The sequence below is a fragment of the Benincasa hispida genome, chromosome 4 (assembly GCF_027475165.1).
Source record: "Benincasa hispida cultivar pf3 chromosome 4, pf3_genome.v1.1, whole genome shotgun sequence".
NCBI classification, from domain to species: Eukaryota; Viridiplantae; Streptophyta; class Magnoliopsida; order Cucurbitales; family Cucurbitaceae; genus Benincasa; species Benincasa hispida.
Genome location: NC_143481.1, coordinates 40,518,139 through 40,542,724, shown reverse-complemented (window position 1 = coordinate 40,542,724; position 24,586 = coordinate 40,518,139). Strand labels below are relative to the sequence as shown.

The window sequence follows — 24,586 nt, the reverse complement described above, 5'->3', positions numbered from 1 at the left end:
TCCTTCAATGCATCTTGAATATTATATGTAATTTGAATATTGTCCAAGTGAGTTACACAGACTTTATAAGATAAATGTGATTTCCTGTATGCCACATATTTTTCAATTGGATGACTGGTACAACTTCTAGCACCTTTCCATTGAGCAATTGATAGCGTTGCATCATCAATCAAGGGCACCATTGAAATGATATTCTCATATGTGGAATTCAAAGATGTGTCTAGTTCAAGTGGTTGACATTCAAAGTCTTGCAAGGTAACCCCTTTCTTTCTCGAGTAAACAATAGGAGTTTGACTATGTGAGACTACAAGTTCAGAAACTTGTTAGACTTCAGGTTCAGAAACAATAGGCGAGTTCGACAAGGTAATTGTAGCTCACTTAGAGGAGGAGCTAAGACTTCAATTATAATGCGAGTAGGAGGTGTGGGACAAGTAGCCTGAACTACTCATGGCTCAAATTCTCTCACATTCTCCCCCTCGAATTTGAGATTTGGTGAAAAAAATGTTGGTTTTCAAAGAAGGTAACGTCCATAGAAGGGTAAATTTTCCTAGTCATTGGAGAATAACATTTTTATCCTTTTGATGTGACGAATAACCTAGAAAAATGCACTTGATGAATTTTGGATCAAGTTTGAATCGATGAGAGGAATGATTGTGAACAAAGGATAAAAATCCAAACACCCAAATAGGTACACTTGAAGAAAAATTTTGTAGTTGGGAATTAGTTTAGAGGAAGACATCTCGAAGAGATTTGAATTGGAGGACTCGACTAGACATTCGATTTATGAGAAAGGTTGCAGTAAGAATGACTTCTCTCCAAAACAAATTAGGAACATTATTGGCAATCATAAGAGAGCGAGCGACCTAAAAAGGTGTCTATTTTTTCGTTCAACAATCCCATTTTGTTGAGGAGTGTCCGCACATGAACTAGTGTACAATACCATGAGGTGAAAAAAATTACCCAAGAGTTGAATTGAAATAGTCATGAGCATTATTTGTTCTGGAAACTTGAATAATACTTTGAAACTGCGTGAAGGTCATAGAGTGAAAGGATTGAAATGTACTTGATGTTTCAGATTTGTCCTTCATGAGATATGTCCATGTCAGTCTAGTATGGCCATTAATAAAAGTTATGAACCAACATGCTCCTGATATATTTCTAACTCTAGAGGGCCCCCAAATATCACTATGGATCAATGCAAAAGGTTTTCAAGGCTTGTAGGGCACCCTTGGATAAGAATTTTGAGTATGTTTGGAAATTTGGCAAATTTCACACTGAAAATGGCTTGTTTATCATTGATGAAAAAATGAGGAAACAATTGTTCAAGGTATAAAAAATTTGGATGACTAAGACGAAAGTGCCACAACATGACGTGATTTTCACTAGACAAAGACCTAGAACTTGAAGAGGACTTAGGGATTAGACTAACAGAATTTGAAGAAGACTCATACCTAGGGTTGAAAGATGAACTTGGAAGATGTTTTTCTTGAAAATGATAGAGGCCGCTCTACTGCTTAACAATGACAATCACCTTTCCCGTACCCAACTCCAGAAATCCACAAAAAATTGAATAAAATTTAGATGTATAATTCAAATAACTTGTAAGTTTGCTTATTGACATCAAGTTATAACTCAATGTAGGAACATAAATAACATTGGCGAGTAAGAGATCATTTGATAATTTTATCGATCCTGTTCTTATAACTTTAGAGAGAGATACATATGCTATTCGAACTGAGGAATGACCAGGCTCTGTAGTTTGAACTGAAGGAAAATATTGATGTCACCAGTTATGTGATCTGACAACCCAAAATCCACCATCCATAAATTTTGTTTATTCTTCTGAACAGAGAAACAATGAAAGACAGTATATTGATGAGTAAAGTAACTTGTAGGTGTTGTAACATTCTGCTTTGACATGATGGAAGAGACATTCCAAATGATACCCACAATTGCAGAGAAAAATATTTGGTTTGGTGAGGACCAAATCGATGCAACCAAATGATAAACACGAAGGGAAACTGATTTCAACCCAAATCTTGCACCAAATGTTACCAAATCCTTTTGTTAAGGACGGAAGTCGGATCCAAAGATGGCGTGACATGAACCCAGCTGAGGAGGAGAAACCTAGTTGGACAAAGCCCACACCATGAACAACACAAACCACAGGCTGAGGAGAAAACGCAGTTGGACAAAACCCATGCCACGAACACCATGAACCACGGATTGAGGGGGAACCAACGGCACCAAATGGAGGCGAGGTCGAAAGTGGCCATAGCAAGACATTGAGGAGAAGATTTAGCAGACGACAGACGACGATGATTGGAGTTGGTGATTGCTTTTATGGCAGATGTTGGCGACAACGTTGGAAGATCCACGAATGGCAACCTGGGCTGAAGACCGAATATTTGGCAGACGACGACAGCTAGAGATGGTAATTACTTCTATGGCCAATGTCGATGACTACTTAGAGATGGCTAGGGTTAGGGGTTTTAGTTTTTTAGCTCTAATACCAAGATATTTTGGAGAGATAATAATAATTTTCTCTTATTCTTCAAAAGGGACCAAACAATGGGTAAATATAATATAAGAGAAATATAACAAGAAAACTAATTAAAATAGGAAAGAGAACATCTAAAAAACATTAAAAAAAATGTAAATGACTAATTCAAATGTAACTATTTTATATACAAATCTACGGTAAGTGCCTTAGGAAGTAAGAAAATCAAATCAACGAAGATTTTACCCACCCTTTTATCCCTTCTGCCACTAGTGAAGTTATGAAACAAAGTGTGATAGCATATCAATAAGCCATTAACCACGAAAACAAGAAGGAGCTTTTTGATGGCATGTCAATAACAAAAGCTACAATTTTCTCATTTGTATAAATAAGTTTCCAATAAACCAAAATATACATATAAGGGTACGAAATTTCTTGTCTATGCAAATGAAAATTTTAATCATATGATCACGAGATTGATCCTTAGGCCTATTTATCTTTTATTCTTAGTATAATTCTCTTGTACTTTGAGCATTAGTCTCATTTCTTTCTTTCTTTTTTTTTTTTTTTTTTGAAATGGAAACGAGCCATTTCATTTTTTTAATGAAAAGGCTCGTTTCCATTTCCAAAAAAAAAAAAAAAGAGAAGTAACACTTGGTAATATCTTTTAGCTTCTTCATGGGAGTTGAGAGTTGACAATCACATAAAAGAAAATTCCACCATTTTTACATGTCAAAAATTGGTTGTCCTGTACCAAAAATAGTTATCCTATTATATCTGATTGTGATTATATAAATTTTTATACAACTTTGTAGAGCCCTTAGTCCTTGTTTTTCTCGAATGATTATTGCGGAGAGTTGGTAAAGGGTAGAGGACTTCTAATGCAGCACATTGTGCTCCATAACGAAATTATCTTTTCCCTCCATTAACCAGATACGAAATGGTGGAAGTATCAACAAACAGCTAAAGATATTATACAACTTCTATTCCTTTCTTTATTGTTTCAATTTTTTATTTCCTGGGAGTACTTAAATACCATACCATTTTCAAGATAGTAAGAAAATTGAAAATATACAAGGATAGTGAATCTGATTTCTTTAAAAGTATCTGAGTTCTTGCCAGCATGAGATCCAAAACATATGTCTGAATGATCGTGCTAGCTAAATTAATAAACAAAATTTAACCCAAGATTGGCAAATGTCGATTTAGACATTACCTTATAGCACGAACCAGTGTTTGTGGACTGCAGAATGGAAAATTTACACAGTTAGAAAATGAGTGCTAAAAGGATCAAAATCATAGACAGCTAATAGTGAAGCTTTATCAAAGAACAAATTATGTACCTACTGTTTTTAATTATATCAATCCACTTTACAATTGATTAAATCACAAACACACACACACATTGTAATGAACATTAAATTATTATCACAAGAATTTGGAAAGAGTTCATCTACATAAGTAATAATGGCTGCTCAACTCTATATTGTTCATAGAAAATCAGCGTAAATCCCAAAAGTTTCTAAATGGGTCCACCTTAAAAAAAAATTCTTATTATTGCGGTCATCATTTGCCAATGGTATTAAGGGAGTACATTTATCTTCAGCATTTAAATTGGTGGCAAATAGTCCTAGAATTTCGATGTCAAAGAAGGAAGGATCAGATTCTAAAGCTCTCAAAACTCCTCAACAAAATATTAAAAGGCCTAGCCTAAAAAAAAATTGCTGATTTTAATCCTGACATAATTGAAATTTGCTGCACTCATGCCCAAGTTCCAGAAATAATTAGAAAACAGCCCGAGATTTCTTGCTCCAACCATGCTGTCACTAGATCGATTATTCCAGTTCCAAATGGAAAATTCAATTTAACAAGGGAAGTTCCATCGATTGCAAGTCCAAAAATCCATGTGACAGAGGAAGATTTTGATGACAACTCTACGGCAAGTGTTAGCAGTGAAGAACCAGAAATTTTGGTTCCAATTTCGGCCTAAGAACAAGAAGGTATATTTTTGGGAAAGAGGTTAGATCTCTTTCAAACTCCTTCCTTCAAACAGTTACCACAGATGCTTTCTTGCAAGTTCTCCTTAATCAAGTCTCATGAAATCTCTTCAAAGTTTTTTTCCTTAATTGAAGCTTGGTAGGATTATTCATCACAATTCACTTTAATTTTACTGAAAATTGGAATCTTAGTATTTCTTCTTTAGCCAGAAAAGTTTTGTGGTTGTTATGAAGAGGTTGGTTTTAATTATTTTGGTTCTGTTTTGTGGTTGTGGTTCAATTCATAGAGGTTGACTATCTAGACAAAAGAGTTTGGAGTTTGGAAAATTCTGGGCAGTTTTTGGTTAAATCACTTTCCAAAAGATTAGCTGCATCTTCATCCATGGATACAAAGTTGTTTAAAGCCTTCTGGAAATCAAGCTGTCCTAGAAGAGTAAATATTCAATTTGGGTGATGATATTTGGAGCTCTTAATTGTTCTCAAAGATTGCATCATGCTTAGTGGGCTTGTCGTTAATCTCAAGTTCAACATTTGCAAGATATTGCGGTGGAAGCTTTTCTTCTATTTGTTTTGGACTTTTTCGAGTTTAAGTCTTCTGGAATTTGGATTTCTCTTGAGCTATGTGTTTAATTCGATTGTTTTATTTTTTTTCTAGAGTTTAGTCTTTATGATGTAATTTGGTGGTTCTAGCCTTGTATTGGCATGCTTGAAGTTTTTTCTTTGTTTCTTCTCATGTCCTTTGAGCATTAGACTCTTTCATTATATCAATGAATAATCTCGTTTCCGTTCAAAAGAAAAAAACGTATTATTCATTATACTATGTTCTTTTTTTCCTAAAAATTGTTCAGATTTTATATTGTGCATCAAAAGAAAATAACTCTAGTATGATACAAACTAGATATCTTTCCTGGGGAATATAATCAGAATTTAAGTCCCCTTGCTTCAAAGGGACACCAAATAAAAAAAAACATGAGAACTACAGTCCAAGATCAACCTCCCAGGAGTAATGAGGTGCAAACAAATAAAAGAGAACGGGAATACAAGGTGCACATAAAATTAAATTTAAAAAATAGCACTGAAATTATACACACTGTACCTCTCTTTAGAAAGTTTATAAAAGTTGGATACATGTTCCCATAATGTCTTCTCAAATGTTTCCCACGTTCGATCTACATCTTCAAAATATTCTCTGTTGTTTATTCCAAAGGTTAGAAGGAAGCAGAGAACGCCACACTATGTGGCAAGAGAAAAGGATTCATAAAAATATAATTTTTTTCTAAGAAACTTAACTTTCATAAAATTATTATAAAAAAACATTGATATAAACAAAATAGAAGCAAAATGAAACATAAAATGTCACCATGGTCATCATCCTAATAAATTTATTTGTTCGTTATACTAATAAATGACATTAGCCCATGGAAAGTTTTTAAAGATTGAAGTATTATTCTCTCTGCTGTCTTACCATTGTCCCACCAACCATAGCTGGTTCCTTTAAGAACTTCTAACACTACCAAATAAGTAAGCCACTTAAGCCTATCATTAAATTTCACAATCATAAATTTATTCTAGCCATTGTTTCATTAAAAATATGAAATGTACAAAACAATGAAGGGCCAACCCCCAAACCAAGCAAAGAGGTCACAGATATAAAATTTATAAAGATTAAAAGTAACCAAAAACCAGATATTCAATTTTTATTTATTTATTTATTTATTTATTTGGATAGGAAGCAATTTCATTTACTAAATAAAATGATAAACAAGAGAAAACTCATCCAAAAAAATTGCAAAAAACTTCTCCTGTTGAATATGAGAGAATTTAAGTTGTAGCTGTTAAATGGTTTTTACACCATGAAAGAGTCATAAAAAGAAAGGCTTCTAGGCCTTCATGTGAGGATTTTTCTTTGTCTTGAAAGATCCAAGAATTCTTTTTCTTCCAAACTAAAATAGATACCAAACTAAAAGATATTTGCATGTAATTGCAAATACTAAGAAGGCGTTTTATTCCCTAATGAAAACAAGATAGATCTATATACAGAGGAATACATAAACAAAAACAAAACAAAACAAAACAGATACCTTAGTCTTCCAACCTCTTCCTTGTGAGATGCTGCAGCTGCTAAAGCAAACCTCCGTTTTCCATCAAGTGCAGTTAGCCTCTGTGACAAGTGTGCATATAATAGGAAAAAACCATAAGGACCAAATTACAAATGCATGAAGAGCTACATGAAGGTACTACGTTGTTCAATCTTTTAAAACAAATGCATAGATGTCCTAAATGATGAGAAAACTTTTTCAACCTTAACAATAACAACAAAGCCACTTCACCTCATAAGTGTTTATAAGCTCTCTATCATCACTCAAAGAATCACGGGCCTCAGCTGCTTCAACAGATATGGACATCATGCCCTCAACATCCTATTGAAGGCTTAAACATTAGTTCTATAACACCATATGAGTGCAGCTAACCACCATGGAGAGAAAACAAATGGATAGAGAAATAAAGTTAAAAAGGTCTTGAGCTTATAGTGAGAAGATTGATTTTGGATTTAGTATTTCATGCAGGATATGTAAGATTTCGCTATAAGAAAAGTTGATAGTTGGCCTGTTAAATTAATAGTCTGAGTACTTAATGCAACTGCAGCGCAGATCGTACAAGTTCAATTTACAAACAATTTCTCGAGTTATGCATCTAGAATTCTATAAAGACCTAAATAATAGCTAAAATAACAAGAACAAAAATGAAAACAAGACAGCCACATAAATCATCCAAGAGTGTATTCAATTACAAGGGCACATTTGAGATAAATTACATTTATAATTATCGAGAAGGCTGACCGACCTTCAAGGTTGTCAATAAGTTATTCCTTGCATTGCTAAGGAGCTTTATCTGATCATGGTTCTCTATTAATGTTTGGCATTCTTGACATAACCTGAATGCCCATGGCAATTGAGTTGTCAAAATACTTGAATCAAAATATTTATTTTACTGCTAGTGCATCTATTTTCGTACTTCTCAATTGAAATGAAGTTCTCTCGAAGCTGATTTATTGTCTTCTCAGATAGTGAAAGTGACTCCAGTCCAGCTTGTGCTTGTTCGACCTGCATTCATGTGGGGAAGCAAGACTATTTCAGCAACACTAGCTTCCTTATCTTCAAGTGCATCTCAGAACATTCAGTCCAATAGTAAATATGGTAATACACAATGGTGAGACAACATATCTCTTCAAAAATTATGGGGAAAAGCTGTCAGCTGTACCTGCTCTGCAACCATTGTACTGAGTTGTGCATCATTTGCCTACAAACAAAGTACAATAGCAACATTCAGGAGAAAAAAAGAAAAACAAAAAAAGAATTATTGAGTTCAGTAAACCCCACAAAACAAGGCTAACTTAATATGTTTAGCAGAAAGATAAGACAACCAGTAATCGTGCCTGTAAACAACATCAGAATACAAGCAATTATGCTTCAGCTGTACAAAACATATTTTCAAATCAATAACTATAAGCATTCGTATCATTAACTAATATTATGTGGGAAGTTGATTGTTGAATTAAACCAATTTTGACGCTGTTTACAGCAACAATAAACTGCAAAACTTCATCTAAAAACACATGTTGCATTTGCACCCAGAAGTTTAATCAAATGCCCCAATTATATAAAAAAATTAGGCAAAATGGGAGAATTTACGTTCTGAAGTTCACATGAGGAGGAGTACCTGAATTGTGGAGTGGCGTGCAACATCCAGAGACCAGACCCAATTACCAGAAAAAATTAAATGAAAGCAAAAATTAGCTCAGCTTATGGAAGCTTAAGTGAGATCCAAAATTGATAACATGGACAAGTGTTATAGTTATACCCTGCATTCACGCTTTGTTTGCAGCACTGATTTTTATTCATTACTCTCAAGGATGTACATCACTTGTCAATTATTTAAAATCACCAACTCCTGAAATTTTTGTAGACTATATACGTTCCTAGGAACGGATGGTCGAAGTACGATTTTAAGTGCAAGTGCTCAAGTCTGAAATGCATTAAGCATAAGTCTGTAGGTGAGGAATTGAGAATTTTCAAGACCGACTAGGATCACTATCCAGAAGAGCAATGATGCAACATATTCTGGTGTTTCTTGACTAAACTAAATCAAATACTTGTCGTCGTCAGTCTCTTACAACAAAACATAAAACAAAAGCAGAATTACTTGCTCTACATCCTACCATTAGTATGAATGCCTACAAAGCTCCAGCACAAAAATTTGGAACAAAAATTAAGCAAGATAAAATTCAGGCGCATCTCGGAAAGAATCACAGAAGTTGAAGAATGTGGTAGAAATTCGTCGAAAACAAGTACCTGTTGACGAGTAATGTAATCGGCCTTGATCGAACTAATTGACTGCAGAAGCTCCGGAAGCGGTAGAAGCTTGGCAACCTCGCGTACGGCTGCTTCCTTTGCCTCGATACCAAGATCTTCGACCATCATCTTGCACTAAACAAGAAGAATCGGAAACACAAAAGAAACTTGAAAATCGAGGAGAAGATAATCAATGTAATTAAACGAAAACTTGATTTCAAAAAATAGAAGCGATCTCCGGTGATAAACAGATTCTTCAGCTTCGGAACAATCTTTCTTCATCCGAATAGAAATGGATCTGATTGACGAAGCTGCTTCCAAAAAAATTCTTACCAGATTGAAGACGGTTTGGGCGACAACATGAATTGCTAGGCAGAACGAAATTGCTTTGAAATTAAATGATTTCTGGGATTTTATCTGTCGAACAGTGTGTTCTCCGTAAAAAATAAAATGACAAAACAATAAATTCTAGTTAATTTTTTTAATAAGAAATAGTTTAAAAAAAACAAATTAATTAGAAAACAAATAAGAATTTGCGTTACTTTTAAATATAGAAAAATGAAAAGAAATATTTACAAAATATAACAAAATTTTATACCTATTGATAGATGTTGATAAAGGTCGATTAGTGTCTACATCAACATCTATCATTAATAATTCTAAAATTTTGATACATCTTGTAAATATTTTCAACAATTTTATCATTTAAAATAATTTTCCTAAGAATTTTTAAAATAGAGGTTAGAACAAGGTGATGACCATCAACATCTCCATTTTAAGGCATATGCCCTAAACAAAAATAAATAAATAGAGATTCAAATTCTTTCATCCATGGGTTAAATTCAAATATATATGCCAATAAGAGTTTAGCTTGGGTTGTGAGGTCAAATAAATGAAATTTTTTTGGGTTTAATTGATTCAAATGAATGTATATTTTTTTATTTTTGATACAATTATATATACATGTATTTATTTTTATTTTATTTTATTTCATTATTTTTTATATAATTTATTCTCTAGCAACTCATAAAAATAGTTATTTAGCACTTTGAAAATAAAAATGTTATTATATAAATTCAAGTTGAGTTGTTAATCTTAAGATAAATTATTTCAAATGGTAAAGTTGAAAATATTTACAAGATATAGCAAAATTATAAAACTGCTAATGATAAATATTGATAAACTTTTATTAGTGTCTATCAATGTTACTGATAGACGCTGATAGACACCTGTGTCTATCAGCGTCTATCATTGATATATCTAAAATTTTGTTATATTTTATAAATATTTTGGTTCTTTTTCTATATTTGATGACAACCCTAATCTTAATTCAATATATATAAATAATTAAATCAAATTTCTACTTATTAACATTTTACATATTTTTAAAACAAACATGTAAATAAATAATCTGAGTAAGCAAAACCAATCCACCCAACCATGTTTTTTAAATAAAGATTATTTAAGCTGAAGAAATTTAACCATTGAATAATTGGATTAGATCTAAAAAATACTTCAACCCAAACCCACAAAACCCCTAGTATCAAAGATCAAGTGGTACGTGATTCATATTCCTCATCCCCAACTCGTACTAAAAAGAGAATTCAAATATACATACATATATATAAATAAAAGTGTGCATATATACATAACTTTAATTCTTCACTACCATTTTAAAAATAATTTTGAAAGCAACAAACTATAGTAAACTAACTCATTATATTATCAAAAGATATCTTAATCCTTTCCACCTTTTTTTTCCCCTTAAATAGACTCCAATCTATTTCATCCATTTCAATAATTTGCATCTCTTTCAATTAAATGGTTTTATTAGCCAAAAAAAAACAAAAAACAACTTTTTGAAACAACTTTTTTTAGTTATCAAAATTTGACTTAATTTAATAAAAAATAGATAACAAACAAAGAAATTTAAGATAAAAGTAATGTTCATAAACCTAATTTTCAAAAACAGAAACAAAACACAAAATCTAATCCTCAGGTAAAATTGAATAAAATCCATATTAAAGTATATTTACTATACATTACAATTCATTAGTTTCTTTCTAACAAAAAACTAATACCGATTTTAATTATCTCTAATTCTCATTAAGCTCATTCAGTGATTGAACAAAATTAGCTTCTATCATGTAGTTTTGATTCATAATAAATTTAAGCATTATGAAGATAAAATTAACAAAATTCCTGCCATGTTTGAAATCCAAAATCTAAACTTCCAAATTGGAGACTCTAAATTTATTACAAGAACATTTGAACAACATATAAACACAATTGACACAAATTAACCATGCAATCATCTTCAAGGAATGACTTCTCTCCATGCTTTTAGCTCTTCAAGACAATGCAAAGCTTTCCAACCTTTACAAGTGCAAAGGAACATGATCACACTAATAGACCAACAAATTGAAGTTCCAATACATAGATAGCATCATAAAGCAACAAGAAATGAAGAAAGACCATTGGAATCACAGTCCTACTTCAACGGGTTCGAATCCTCGCTCGAGTGACACCTTCACTGCATCAAGCACCAGTTGAGTCTTTCGAGTGATGGTTGGCCAATTTTTCTCAGGTTTGGAGCCATTTAATTTGATCTCTTTAACCAAATGAGAAAATTCTCTCACCATGTGAGCCTCCTGAGGAAGATCGGTAGGAACGATATGTTTGCTTGGTAGTGGTTCCCAACCAGTCACGAGTTCAGTGAACCCGGATTTCGAACTGGTGGAGAAATAGGCCTCCTTCTCTACGTAAGGTATAATGAAATCATTAAGATGTAATGTCCCATTTGTTCCTATGGCAGTCATATCCATGGTCAAGTTTGACAAGAAAGAGCAATGGAAGGTTGCTACTTTCCCATCATCCCAAAAAAGAGAGCATCCACATGATAAAATCACGCCCAATTCGTTCAAAACAGGATTAGGCAAGGCAATTACTCTTTTAGGTAGTTCAAAGTTGGCAGCAAAAAGGATCGAGCGAATACAGTACCATCCGGCATCACCCAAAGCACCAAGACCATCAAGGTCGGGTTTCACACGAATATCCTTAGCTAAGAAGTCAGAATCAGCCGCAAAAGAGAAAATACTGTTTACCTGTGATATTCATAAAGAAAAAACATACAGTCCTCTTATTAATTAATCATCCAAATCAAGAGTAATTATGAACTGATTGGCTTAAGTACAATGAAAATAACTAGCGAAAAATAACATTTACATAAGAGTTTAATATTCTCCATAGCATTTGCTAAATTTAACATTTTGTTTTTATAATTTTATCCAAAAACTAGTTCACTCAAACCTTTTAACATCTACGCAATACATAGTTATCATCAAATTTGGAAAAGTAAAGACCAATGTGATCATGACAACAAACAGTGACTGCCGAAGGAGAACCCATTTCATTTCATCTTGTTCAAGACCACAACCAACAATTTTGATGAGCAAAGCATTTTTGTTAGATATCCTAAGTATGCAAAATATAAGAAAACAACAAATATAACTACATTGCAGTGCCGATGAAGAAATTACATTATCAACAGTCTTTCAAGAGGTTCATCCCTCTTCTAAAGTCCCACACTGGACAATACCAAAAACCATTTCCCATCTAAAGTGTCCCTTTATTTATAATCAAGATACCCACTAACTAATTACCACTATGCAATAACTACTATTCTACTAGTATTTTCAACATATCCATAACTAGCATTGTAACGCCCCAGGCCCAGGATTCGGCCCCTAATGGCCCCGGCATTCCCCTACGTCCCTTGCAACCTGGCTATGTCATCCTCCCTTGCCTTGAATGCTTTAAAAGTGAAAGTTGTCCCCATAAACCAACACGGGTCCTTTCAGCATGCTTTGTCCTCACTCACATGCATCCTAGGAAAATTCCCAAGAGGTCACCCAACATAGGATTGCTCCAAGCTAAGCACGCTTAACTTTGGAGTTCTTATGATTGAGCCACCGAAAAGGAAAGTGCACCTTGTTGGTATAGGTAGTAACTTTCAATTCTTTTAAGCCTTTCTCAACCATACTTTCATGTCCTCAGGTTCCCTCTCATTCGGATGTGATACCGGTTCATTCATGTACCCCTCCTAAACTCGGGTCGTTATATGCCCACCCGCTTCCACTTGGTTCGTCCCCGAACCACATCTTACTGGGAGAGGTTCCGCTCTGATACCATCTGTAACGCCCCAGGCCCAGAATTCGGAATCCGGTGCACCTTCCTTTTCGATGGCTCAATTATAAGAACTCCAAAGTTAAGCGTGCTTAACTTGGAGCAATCCTATGTTGGGTGACCTCCTAGGAATTTTCTTAGGATGCATGTGAGTGAGGACAAAGCATGTTGAAAGGATCCGTGTTGCTTTGTGGGGACAATGTTCACTTCTAGAAGCATTCAAGGTAAGTGAGGATGATGTAGCCAAGTCGCAGGGGACGCAGGGGAATGTCAGGGCCATCAGGGGCCGAATCCAGATTCCGAATCCTGGGCTTGGGGTGTTACAAGCATTCTCAGAATTTGCTAGGAAGGAAACACTATGCTATATAAACAGTCAATAGGTACAAACCATCTCCTTGAAGGGGGAAAAATGAATAAATGAAACAAGGGGAATGTAGGAATCTAGATAAAAAGGAAAGCAGATGTGCCAATTGTAAAACAAGATGGAAGTACAAGTTCTCTGACTATTCAAGAGGTCTGAGGTTCTCCCAATGCTTAGTTCAGTACTTAACTCTCTTTACTGCTTACGCATCATCATTTTTTTAATAGAAAAAACGACTTTCATTGAGAAAAAATAAAAGAACGTTGCTTATACATCATCTATTTGGTGCTTACTCCAACTACCGAACTCAAAGGGTCCCACTTCTCCTTCGGTACGAAATATGCTGACACTATCATACTAACTAAGTAGTCATGCACATTTGCCCTCTTCCTATGGTTTTTATGGGAATCGTGTGAGCTCAATAATGGACGAGGACAACCCAATGAACAAGAATAAAATCCTTCAATTCTTGTAATGATAGTTCTTTTTGAAAATGAAAAAAGAAAAAAAATTGGTTAAATTACAAATTTAGTCCCTAAACTTTGAGTTTGTATCTATTTAGTCCTTAAACTTTTAAGATTACAAATTTTGTCCCTAAACTTTTAAAAATTTCACGAATCTACTAGTTGTAAAAATGAAAATTTAGGGTTCCATTAGATATAAAGGTCAATTTATATTTAACATATCAATTGCTTTTTAAAAATTTCAACTCCTTCGAAAGTTCAGGAACATTCGACGTAAAATTGAAAGTTTAAGAACCCATTTGACACTTTTGAAAGTTTATAGAAAGAAACAAACTATTATGCTTTTGTAAGTTTTTAAAAAAGAAACAAACTATTTTACTTTTGAAAGTTTGAGAACCCATTTGACACTTCTGAAAGTTTAAAAAAGAAACAAATTATTATGCTTTTGTAAGTTTCTAAAAGAAACAAACTTTTTACTTTTGAAAGTTAAACGATTTTACTTTTGGAAGTTTTCAGAAAGAAACAAACTATCATCAAAAGAAAAAATTTACAAGGTAGAACCCAGAGAAAACAATCAAACATCACATCGAAAGTTTCAATATTGCATAACTATAAATAAACGAAATAACACACCGATTTCATCATCAAAATTATCAAATAATTTGTTTTCTTTCCTTCCAATAGCTCCAAAGAACTATACAGAATATCACAAATCAAACATATGTTCTTCCTCTTGTTTCTCTTCAATGTCTGAAATAATACCACACCTCATTATTTTGCTTGTTGCCATCTGTTATCGTGATTGAAATTACAACTCCAAATAAAGTCATTTTCAGAGAAGTTTCCATCTCTCAATGTGAATAAGCTAACAATCTATGTCTTAAGTCCAAACTTCCTAAAAAAAAGTTTAAAGGCTAGTGGTAAGCCTAATAGCCCACGGCTATATCATATCCATTTGCAGGAAACAACAGACCACAATCAGGTATAACCACATAATTGACGCTCAACTTAATCCTCTTCAACTAAGAAACCAAACAATTCAAATTACTTTTCGAATATTTCGAATTTCCGGCATGATTGGATTAAGTCAGAGAGTTCAGTAGATAAATTACATCATTCTGAATGGAATTTGAATGACATACCCATTTGAGCTGGCCAAACTTGTCTGCATCGGAAAGAAATTCCTTCATCTTGGCCGTACGAGGGTTGTGCATCCACATGGTACCGTCCATGAACTGCACTCCATTGGCCTCACACGCTTCGAGAATCTTGTCAAACTCAGCTACATTAAGAGCTACAGGCTTCTCGAGGAGCACGTGCTTCTTCTTCTCGGCGGCGAGCACGGCCCAGCGCAAGTGAAGACCAGTCGGAAGGGGGATATAGACGGCATCGATTTCGTTATCATCGAGTACAGCTTCGTAAGAACCATAGATTTTGACCTGAGGACTGAACCCATTATCGGACGCAAATTTCGAGGCCTTTTCAAGTGAACGACTGCCGATTGCTAAGAGAGTGGCGTTGGGAGCAAGAGCAATAGCTCGTGAAACTTTCCGAGCAATCTCGGCGGCGCCGATGATTCCGAAACGGATGATTGTGTCGGCCATGTCTGCGGCCCGGAGGTTTGGACGTTGCTGGAAAGTGTGATGGAGATAAAGGAGAGAACAGGTAACCGGATGTGTATGAAATTAAATTTATTGGAAAAATTAACTAGGTATCCGTATATTCCAAGTTATATCTGCTGAATCATAATTTGTCGGATGTATAAAAATATGTGCTAACTATGGTTCATTTATAGACTGAACGAGGGTAAGATCGGCAATGTGTCTGAGGTCATAAATTTATGAAAATATATTTATTTTCATTAGGGGGACACTTTTTGGACTTTGGTTACATTTTGGATTACGAGTTTTCAGATTCAATTTTATCCGAACTACTTGTTCTTTCGGATGAAGGTTGTTGTGTTGTGGATAAAGTCATTATCTTAAAATTAAAAGACGTAACCTCGGTGTTATATCGCAACAAATCGATTGGTCCCCTAAAGTTCACACAACATCCAAACTCTATAATCTTTTTGATAAAAATTTAAAATGATAAGTACAGCTATCAACAACACTCAGACTCTGTAATTTTTTTTATACAAATTTAAAAGGATAAGTACAGTTACTCAAATCCATCCGTTCGGCCAGTGACAACGACACACATATGGTGAAAATGTTATACTTCAACTACCACCACACTTTAGAAACTTTTTATATGTATCCCACTTGCAAGGGCGGAACTACATAGGTGTTGGGGGCACGTGCCTCCCCTTAATTTATTTGTTTTTTTTTATATTTTTAATATAAATTATAAAGTGATATGTATTAATATATATAAAAAAGTTCAACTTAAGTAATAATATTGGTGTTGGTTTGTTGGCGTGGGGTGATATATGTTGGGGTGATATATGTTTGGTAAGGTGCAAGGACTTGATACCTACACCTTATTAAATTTTTATTTAAGATTTTAAATGGCTTTTTACCCTAAAAAAATAAATAGTCAAATAATATTTTTTTTATCGATAATAGAATTTTTATAAACTTTTTTCTTCTTCTTGAAGTTCACTTTTTAATTTCAACTCTCAAGAACATTTTATTAAAAATGTATCGTTAATTTTTGTTTACATAATTTTTATATTTATATTATGCTCTATATATTTTCTTTTGTTTTCATGTTATTTTTACATTCACATTACTCGTATAGGTTTTTAAAATTAATTCCAGAGTTCAAGCTAGAGGATTATTTGTTGCCACTCGTTTGAATATACGAACTCGACAAGTAAGTTTTAAAATATTCTTAGACTTTAAGTTTTGATGCTTTTAAATCTATATAAGAGAATGTAATATTCTTATTATTAATACTTCTGTAGAATTAATTCAAAATTAATATGGAGAGATGTTATAAAATAAAAACAACAATAGAGACTATAGATGCATCATCTTCAAAGAAGAAAAATGTTTTGGATTCTGATCAATCTTATACATAAATAAATCTAGAAAAATTACCTACATGATATTGAAGTCCTTAAAATGGATGGCATATTTCTAATTCGAGGACGACAAAGGCGAAGTTCTCAACCAATTACAAATTTACATCATTATCATGTTGAAGTTTTCTATATCATCATTGATACGTAACGTCAAGAGATGAATAATCATTTTACTAAAACAAATACTAAATTACTTCTTTGTGTGGCATATCTAAAGCCGAATAATTCATTTGTTTCTATTGATAGAAAAAAGCTTAGTTAACTTGCTCGAATTTATCCAAAAGACTTTTTAGCTATTGAATTCTCTATGCTATCAACTTCAAAATTATATTATTAATATGCGGTCAAATATTGAGCTTGTTGAGCTAAAAAAAAACATATGTGATCTTGCAGTAAAAATGGTCATGATGAATATAGACAAAGTCTATCCAATAGTTTACAAATTTCTCACATTCGCGTTGATTTTACCTATTTCTATAGCTACTGTAGAGATGATATTTTCTGCTATGCAAGTTGTGAAGACTTGATTGCGTAATCGAATTGGAGGTCAATGGATAAATGATTATCTTATAGCCTTCATTGAAAATGATTTATTTGATAAGTTAGATACTAAAGTTATCATGTATCGATTTCAAAACATGAAAACTCGTAAATGGCAATTATAATGTAATAAATTAGTTAATTTATGAAGCATTTTTTTTTGTTAGACTAGTATATATAGTGTCCCCTATATAAAATTTTTGACTCCGCCACTGCCCACTTGTCAAGCCTAAATCTTCTAATTTGGGATAATTTCTACTTTTTTTTTTCCTTAAAAAAATTATCTTTTCTTTTTATTATGGGCCAAAAGCCCAAAATCATTTCCGATAGTATTTTAGTTCTCGCCCTCACCTCGTTTGCATCTTTTTATTTATTTTATTATAGTAATTATTGTCGTGTTATTATTTTTATTTATTTTATTATAATAATTATTGTCGTTTTATTATTTTTATTTTATATAAATGTTATATTTAAAATTTAAGTTTATTGATTAATATCCAAGATAATTGATATGTTTGATTTGAACATATAATTCTAGATTTAATTGTTTCTTTTTATTAGAAAATTTGAGTAACTTTTAAATTGTCCATATGAAATTAATCATATAAAAAATTATTAAAAATATAAACTATTTAATTAAAATTTTTCAATGGTAGTTATTTAAGCTATGTATATATATCGAGGAAAAATTATATAGAAAAATCGATCCTTGCTAATTTTCTGTTGTGAATCCTTGCCTCAATCAATGAATTTTTTTTCGTGAGGATGGATAATAAAATGGGAATCGAAAGTGAGGAATATTAATTTTCTCCTTATTTAAAACTAGTTTGTTACTACGTGCTTGCACATGTTATGTGAAGCTTAAAAAGAAAATCGAATTATAAAAGTTTAACAATACAACTTTCATTCATGAATAAGAGAGTTTGAAAAAAGAAATTAGAGGCTAAAATAAATATACGTGAAGATAAAAAAGAATCTAGAATTAGTTATAAAACTCATAAAAATCAAGATTTTAAAATCAAATCTAAATCCAGGGTGTGCAAATGATTTAATCCTTGTAGTTAAAATACAATTAAAGGACATTTGAATTGGTTAATGTGATGGTTTGATAAAAAAAAAAACGTAAAAAAAAAAAATTGACGTGAAAATTAAAAAATAAATCTAAAATGATTTAAAAACAATGATAATGATCAAGTTTTTAAAACCAAAGATAAATTAAAGGTGATCACAAATGATTTAATTTCTATGATAAAAATAAAATTACTCCATATATCTATATATCCACAAAACTTGAACAAAAATATTTGTACATTATTGTATATTAAATAAAATAAATATTTGAATAAATTTTAAAAAAATATATGTAGTTGTTTACTCAAGAGATCTATTGATAACTTTTTTTCTTTTTCTTTTTCTTTTTTTTTTTCTGTGATTTATTGTGAACCTATAGATGTCACTCAATTAGGTAAAATGATGAAGAGATTTTCATTTAAATTTTAAAATTATTCAATCTAAGATGAAATTCTATTATGAGAGAATTGAGGAGGATTCATTTTTTAGAATTCAACCTACAATTATAATTGGTTACAAATTTTATGATAATTATCTCTTAGTTAATCTTAAACTTGATTTAAACCAATATTAAAAAAATCGTTATAATGCTTTCTTATTTTAAAAAATCGTTACTTTAGACTTGATATTTTTTTATATTTTATTTATTTTGAATCAGATGATTTCATTTTTTTTGAATTGGATGATTTGATTATTCTCTTAATTTAAATAAAATATATGAATTTTTGTATAAAATTTTTATTCTTTAAAAAAATTATAGAAAGATTATTTGATCGTGCTCCTAGTTTCATTTTTTTTTTCAAAATTTAATTTAAACCAAAATATAATCATTCTTTTACGTAGACATAAACCAAAATTTATTCTCTTTTTTAGATTTGCAATGATGGTCGGATTGATTTTAAACTTTATTTCAACATTATAAAGGCATGAATTAGTGTGTCTACAACAAAATTTAAAAGAGAAGAATAATAAAAAAGCATAAAAAAATAATAACTCATTATAAACCCTATCACATTTATAAAATTTAAACAATGAAAAAAACTACAAAAGCATAAAGCATAAAACAATCAATCATTTTCTTCTTTTGTCTCTTTGTCAACCCTAAATTGATTGAACATTGACAAATTTCTTTGACCTTAAAAATAAGTCTTCTTTGAATATCAACCTTCTTCAATAAGTGAATCTATGTGTATAGAAAAAATATATATATCAAGATGAGAATTTATGTTAAAACAAAAAAGAAAAAGAGAGCGAAATGTGGTATCGCCTCCTAGACCTAATGCTATTGAACAAAAATTCTAAAAAAAAAAAAAATCTTCCATATGTGTGAACAATGTTATCATTAATTAAATTTATAATATAAATACTATAGTGCTACAAACAATTTTTTTTAACAAAAAAAAAGTAATAATAAAGCAAATAAATTGGAGAGAGCCAAAAAAAAAAAAAAAAAAAAAAAAATAGAAGAAGAAAAGAGAGAGGAGTTACATTATAGAGAATGAGATGTTTAATTTAACTAGTAAAAATTTAGATATCAAAATTATAGTTTTTTTCCCCCGAAAAGCATTTTAGATTTAGAAAGTATATATATTTTTTTATTTTTTTCCTTTTAACGTGATGTAGAATTTGTTTTTTTAATTTATTTGTTTAATTTTATTTTAAGATGATGATGTAGAGAGTTTATTATGATTTAGAGATTTGTTTAGATTTAACTTAATGATTTAAATGTGAATTTATCTAGAATGACCTTATAATCATCAACTAAAAGGGGCAAAAGAGGAAATTAAAAATTTCTTCCCTATAATTCATTTTAGATAGTATAGATAGATAGTTTTGGCTAAATTATTAAAAAAAATCATGAACTTTATACTTTGTATAAAAAAATATTTCTAAACGTTTAAAAATGTCAATAATACTATTCAACTTTTTTTTTTTTTTTTTTTTTTAAAAAAAGTTAAAAGATGCCACTAATATTTTGTTTAAAAAATACATTTGAATTTTCTAAAGCTTCAATAATACTCCGAAAATTTAAGAAAGTTAAAAAATAGTCGTATCATTAGTATATGGACGAAAACCGTTAATACCTCATTTCAAAACATCTTTGAATTTTCAAAAGTTGCATTAATACTTTTAACCTCAAAAAGAAAGTTTAAAAAAAGTTCACACCATTAGTAAGCAATCAATTTATTTGAAGTTTTGAAAAATAACCAATTTTAAAACAAATTATATAGATACCCTCATTTTTTTTCATATAGAAACTCTCATTTTTCCAGTTCTTACACCAATTTTTTCAACAATTAAATATAAACCAAAACTTCAAGTTAAAATATCAAATCCCGCAAAATCTTACAAATTTCCAAATTCAAAATCTCTCCTCAAAAAATTTACCAAAACTATAAATAACAAAATTTAAAAGTGCATGTTTGACTATTAAGACACATTCAACTACCAACATATAATCTCGTTAAACCATTTAAATCCTAAGGTCATTAGGAAAAAATAAAGAAGTATTAAGTCAAGGTTCGAAGTAGGTGATAGAGAGAAAATAAAAGAGGGATGTGATGGGGTGCATTAGTTTCAGTATGGTATGGTGGAGCAGTCTCTTATACAACTATATGTACTTTGATGCTTCAACTCCAAGTCCCATAAATCCAAAAGGATTGATAATACCTCCATTTATAAAAATTTTCAAATGTCCCATATATGTAGGCTTGAACTTAGTTACATTCTGGCCCCTTCTGGAAAAATTATCATATCAACACGCTACCTCATTTTTTCATTAACTAATTGATGACCAAATTTGTCAAAAAGAATTTAGTTCAACTAGCATCAGGTATGTTAAGGATCAGAGGTTTGTAGTTCAAATCTCTCTACTCTCAATTTTATAATATCATCCAGCCTCACCCAGAGCATCATATCCATTAACATCAGGTTTCACATGAATATTGTTATCTAAAAAGTCAGAAATAACAACATAAGAAAAAAAACATTGCACACCTATGGTATTGAGAACAAAAATATACAATTCAAAAGAAAAATTGAATGCCCGACTACTGGTTACTGTGAATGAAATTAGAATCTTGAGTAATTTGTGTATTCTGGAGTATTACAGGTTATTCGAGGTTAATTTGAAGCTATTAAGAATCATCTCAGGCTTCAAACAGAAAGAAGAACGACAAAACAACCAGCAAGAGAGAGCGTCGCGACACTTTTCGTAGAAGACTAAAAAAGGGCATAACATTGCCGCACTATCCTGTAGCGTTGCGACTCCATTGCATGATTATGAATTTATGCTTTTGTAATTAGAGCATAACTTTTGATCTGGATGGTTGTTTTGGGCGAATGACCACTTATTTTCTTCATTTTTTTGCCCTCTATCCATCTACAATATTAGATTTTAGAATTTATTTCATCTTATTTCTATAATCAATGATGAATTGTTGAGGTAAGAGTTCTTCTAGCTTTTGGGAGCAAAAACCTATGTAAACCTTGTGAGATTTCTTTTGATTAGACTAAATGCATTTTGATTTGCTTCCTTTGGAATCTCAATTTATATAGATCTATGTTTATGTATAAATTGACTCTCCCTCCACAGACTTATGTCTTAGCTATGGATTGGCTTGCATGTTCTTATTTGTTCGTCTATTTTAAATCCCAAGTAGCAAAAGTTGAATAATTGTATGCTAAGCATCGCAATCTACCAATAGACCTTAAAATGCATGTTCAACCTTTTTTTTTTTTTTGAAAGGTATTATAATAAGAGTGTGGGGTGGAGAAATCGAACCTTAAATCTCGAGGTCGATAGTACAAGCACTATGCTAGTTGAGTTACGCTCTTATTGGCAATGCATGTTCAATCTAGATCCAAGGACAAATTGGTTAATTAATTAGGTTTTCTAATTAGTTAATCACTCAAGGGAACCCTAGGTCTTAATGCACTTGTTTTAGTTCTAGATGGAAAGTATCGAACCCAATAAGATTAGAGCTTTTAGTTTAATTAGGAATTAGCTCTAATTAATAATTAGGATGCTTGTTTGGTTTATTCTAATGAGTCAGTGCCTATATCATCAATGAGTTTGGCTAGGCCAAGTAGGTTGTTGTGCACACAAAAATCATATGTACATTCAATTAAGAGAAGTCGACGATCGAAATTACATTGGAATCCCTCTCACTCCTAGAACCAGATAATCTTATCTTAGATTACATTTACCCGCTTTCTTTATTTTCATGCAATCAATATTTACCTCATTGAAACCTTCCATTTATCGTTATAACTAGAGAACTAACATAAAGAAACACATCTAGCGCTTCCATGTGAATCGACTCAGTCTTGCCACTAACACTACGTTTTAGTAGTAGTAGCTGTATAGATCTGAACTATAAATGTGTATTTGATTAGGGGATTGCGGGCTACAACAAAACTCCTACTATCACTCAACCTATTATTCGAAGCAAATTTCAAGGCCTCTTCATTGAACAACTGTCTGATGGTGAGAGAGTGGCATTAAGAGCAAGAGTAATCGCAAAAAATTTTCAAGTAATCTTTGTCGTACTGATGATTTCAAAATATACCATTGTGTCACTAATCTCAGAGCTTTAATTTGGACGTTGTTAAAAAGACTAGACAGGAGCAACTAATGAGAATATTTTTGAAATTATATTTGTAGGCTCCAAACAGGATCAAGATCTTCTATGTGATCGAACATCTCGATGACTTCATTTGTTTAGTGATAATAATGATAAGACATCTTAGGATGGACATCTTAATCGTGCTCAATATTTTGAGATGACAAAAGATCCTAGCCTGGATGCCCATGTAGAGGGCATCCTTAATCGATCGAGTTGCAACACTCCTTTTATTTTACCTTTCCAATAGTTGCTCAATACTTTTACTTTTATCGAGTTCTCTCTTGTGAATAATTGTTGAATTTTTTTGTTATTTTAATAAATAAAATTTATTTTAAATTATAATATTAAGATAATAAATATCAAAATATGGTAGCACTTATCTCAAGTCTACTGGCCAATCATAACCCTTTAATGACAGCTTGGACCACAACACATATTAGGGACAAGGTCACCTCCTTAAAACCAGATTTTTTTTATAAAAAAAATAATGTAATTTTAATATATATTAACAAAAATAGGGTAGGATTGAAAGTATTGATGAAACTAGGTTTTTAAATCGTGTACCCGGTACATGATTACGCCTTAATCGTATATCCGGTACACGATTAGCCCTAAATCGTGTACCCGTTACACGAGTGTCTGTTGATCTGGCACGCCCAGTCTGCTGGTAATCGTGTACCCACGATTACCCCGGTACACGACTTCCTTCTCCATTAAACTGTCACGACCCTTCTTCTTCCTCATCCTAACACTTCTGCCTTTTTCTCCATCCAATCTTTGCTTCATCTTCTCCGTCCAAAATCATCTAAAAAACCTCCTCCATTTGCTTCCATCTTGCGTGTCCAAACGTATCATTTTGCCTCCATTTCTTCGTCCGTCCAAAATCGTCCAAAAGCTCCTGTCTCTCTTTGATTGTGGTAAATTTTTTTCCTATATTGTTTTCCAATATATAATCTTCATATATATATCATTTTGTTTGCATTTGGGCTGAATTTAATGTGTAGTTTATGGATTTATTTGTTGGGTTGAATCTAGAAATATATGTATATGTTTGTCTATTTGTTGGGCTGATTTTGTCTAATGTAGTTTATGAATTTAGAAATTAGATTTTGATGGGCTATTTTTCTGGATGATTATGTTTTTCTATTTGTTTTTTTTTAAGATGAATTTGTTGGATGATCATGTATTTGTTGGGTTGAATTTAGAAATATATGTATATGTTTATAAAAATGAAGATTGGTTCATATATATATTATTTTGTTTGCATTTGGGCTGAATTAAATATATGATTTATGGATATATTATTTTGTTTTTATTTAGGCTAATTTAAATATATAATTTATGGATCTTAGATCTGGGCTGATTTAGATGTATAATTTATGAATCCTAGATTTGGGCTGATTTAAAGGTATAGTTTATAAATTTTAGATTTGAGCTGATTTAAATGTATAGTTTATGAA

At 31.8% G+C, this 24,586-nt stretch overlaps 2 protein-coding genes across 5 annotated transcripts in view; both read right to left on the bottom strand.

Annotated features, from left to right (window-relative positions):
• SEC6 overlaps nt 1–9,312 on the bottom strand; it is a 31,842-nt gene extending 22,530 nt beyond the window's left edge. The window contains exons 1-10 of one of the 4 annotated variants that reach the window (XM_090312706.1): nt 9,183–9,295; nt 8,850–8,984; nt 8,359–8,523; nt 7,759–7,797; nt 7,513–7,601; nt 7,342–7,432; nt 6,828–6,917; nt 6,579–6,658; nt 5,594–5,686; nt 3,717–3,743 (exon numbers count right to left, since the gene is read on the bottom strand). In XM_090312706.1, the coding sequence (XP_090168832.1) occupies nt 3,717–3,743; nt 5,594–5,686; nt 6,579–6,658; nt 6,828–6,917; nt 7,342–7,432; nt 7,513–7,601; nt 7,759–7,773 (485 nt within the window). In that variant the 5' untranslated portion in view covers nt 7,774–7,797; nt 8,359–8,523; nt 8,850–8,984; nt 9,183–9,295. Of the gene's footprint in view, nt 1–3,716; nt 3,744–5,593; nt 5,687–6,578; nt 6,659–6,827; nt 6,918–7,341; nt 7,433–7,512; nt 7,612–7,721; nt 8,218–8,358; nt 8,524–8,849; nt 8,985–9,182 lie in introns of those variants that run through there. The other 3 variants (XM_090312708.1, XM_039028686.2, XM_090312707.1) reach the window with 3 other exon arrangements.
• Nucleotides 9,313–11,000: 1,688 nt separating this feature from the next.
• Nucleotides 11,001–15,685, bottom strand: LOC120076449 (Oxidoreductase family protein). The gene is made up of 2 exons (XM_039030282.2): nt 15,002–15,685; nt 11,001–11,953 (listed from the first exon to the last, which is right to left on the bottom strand). The coding sequence occupies exons 1-2, from the start codon at nt 15,461–15,463 to the stop codon at nt 11,333–11,335; spliced, it is 1,083 nt and encodes a 360-aa protein (XP_038886210.1). The 5' UTR covers nt 15,464–15,685; the 3' UTR covers nt 11,001–11,332.
• Between the last annotated feature and the right edge of the window lie 8,901 nt (nt 15,686–24,586).

What these genes read in the sequence shown, in the direction of transcription:
- LOC120076449 (XM_039030282.2), bottom strand. Translation starts at nt 15,463, where the DNA reads ATGGCCGACACAATCATCCGTTTCGGAATCATCGGCGCCGCCGAGATT. An exon ending in AGTTTGGCCAGCTCAAATGG is followed by an intron (nt 11,954 to 15,001) that starts GTATGTCATTCA and finishes TGAATATCACAG; the next exon opens with GTAAACAGTATTTTCTCTTT.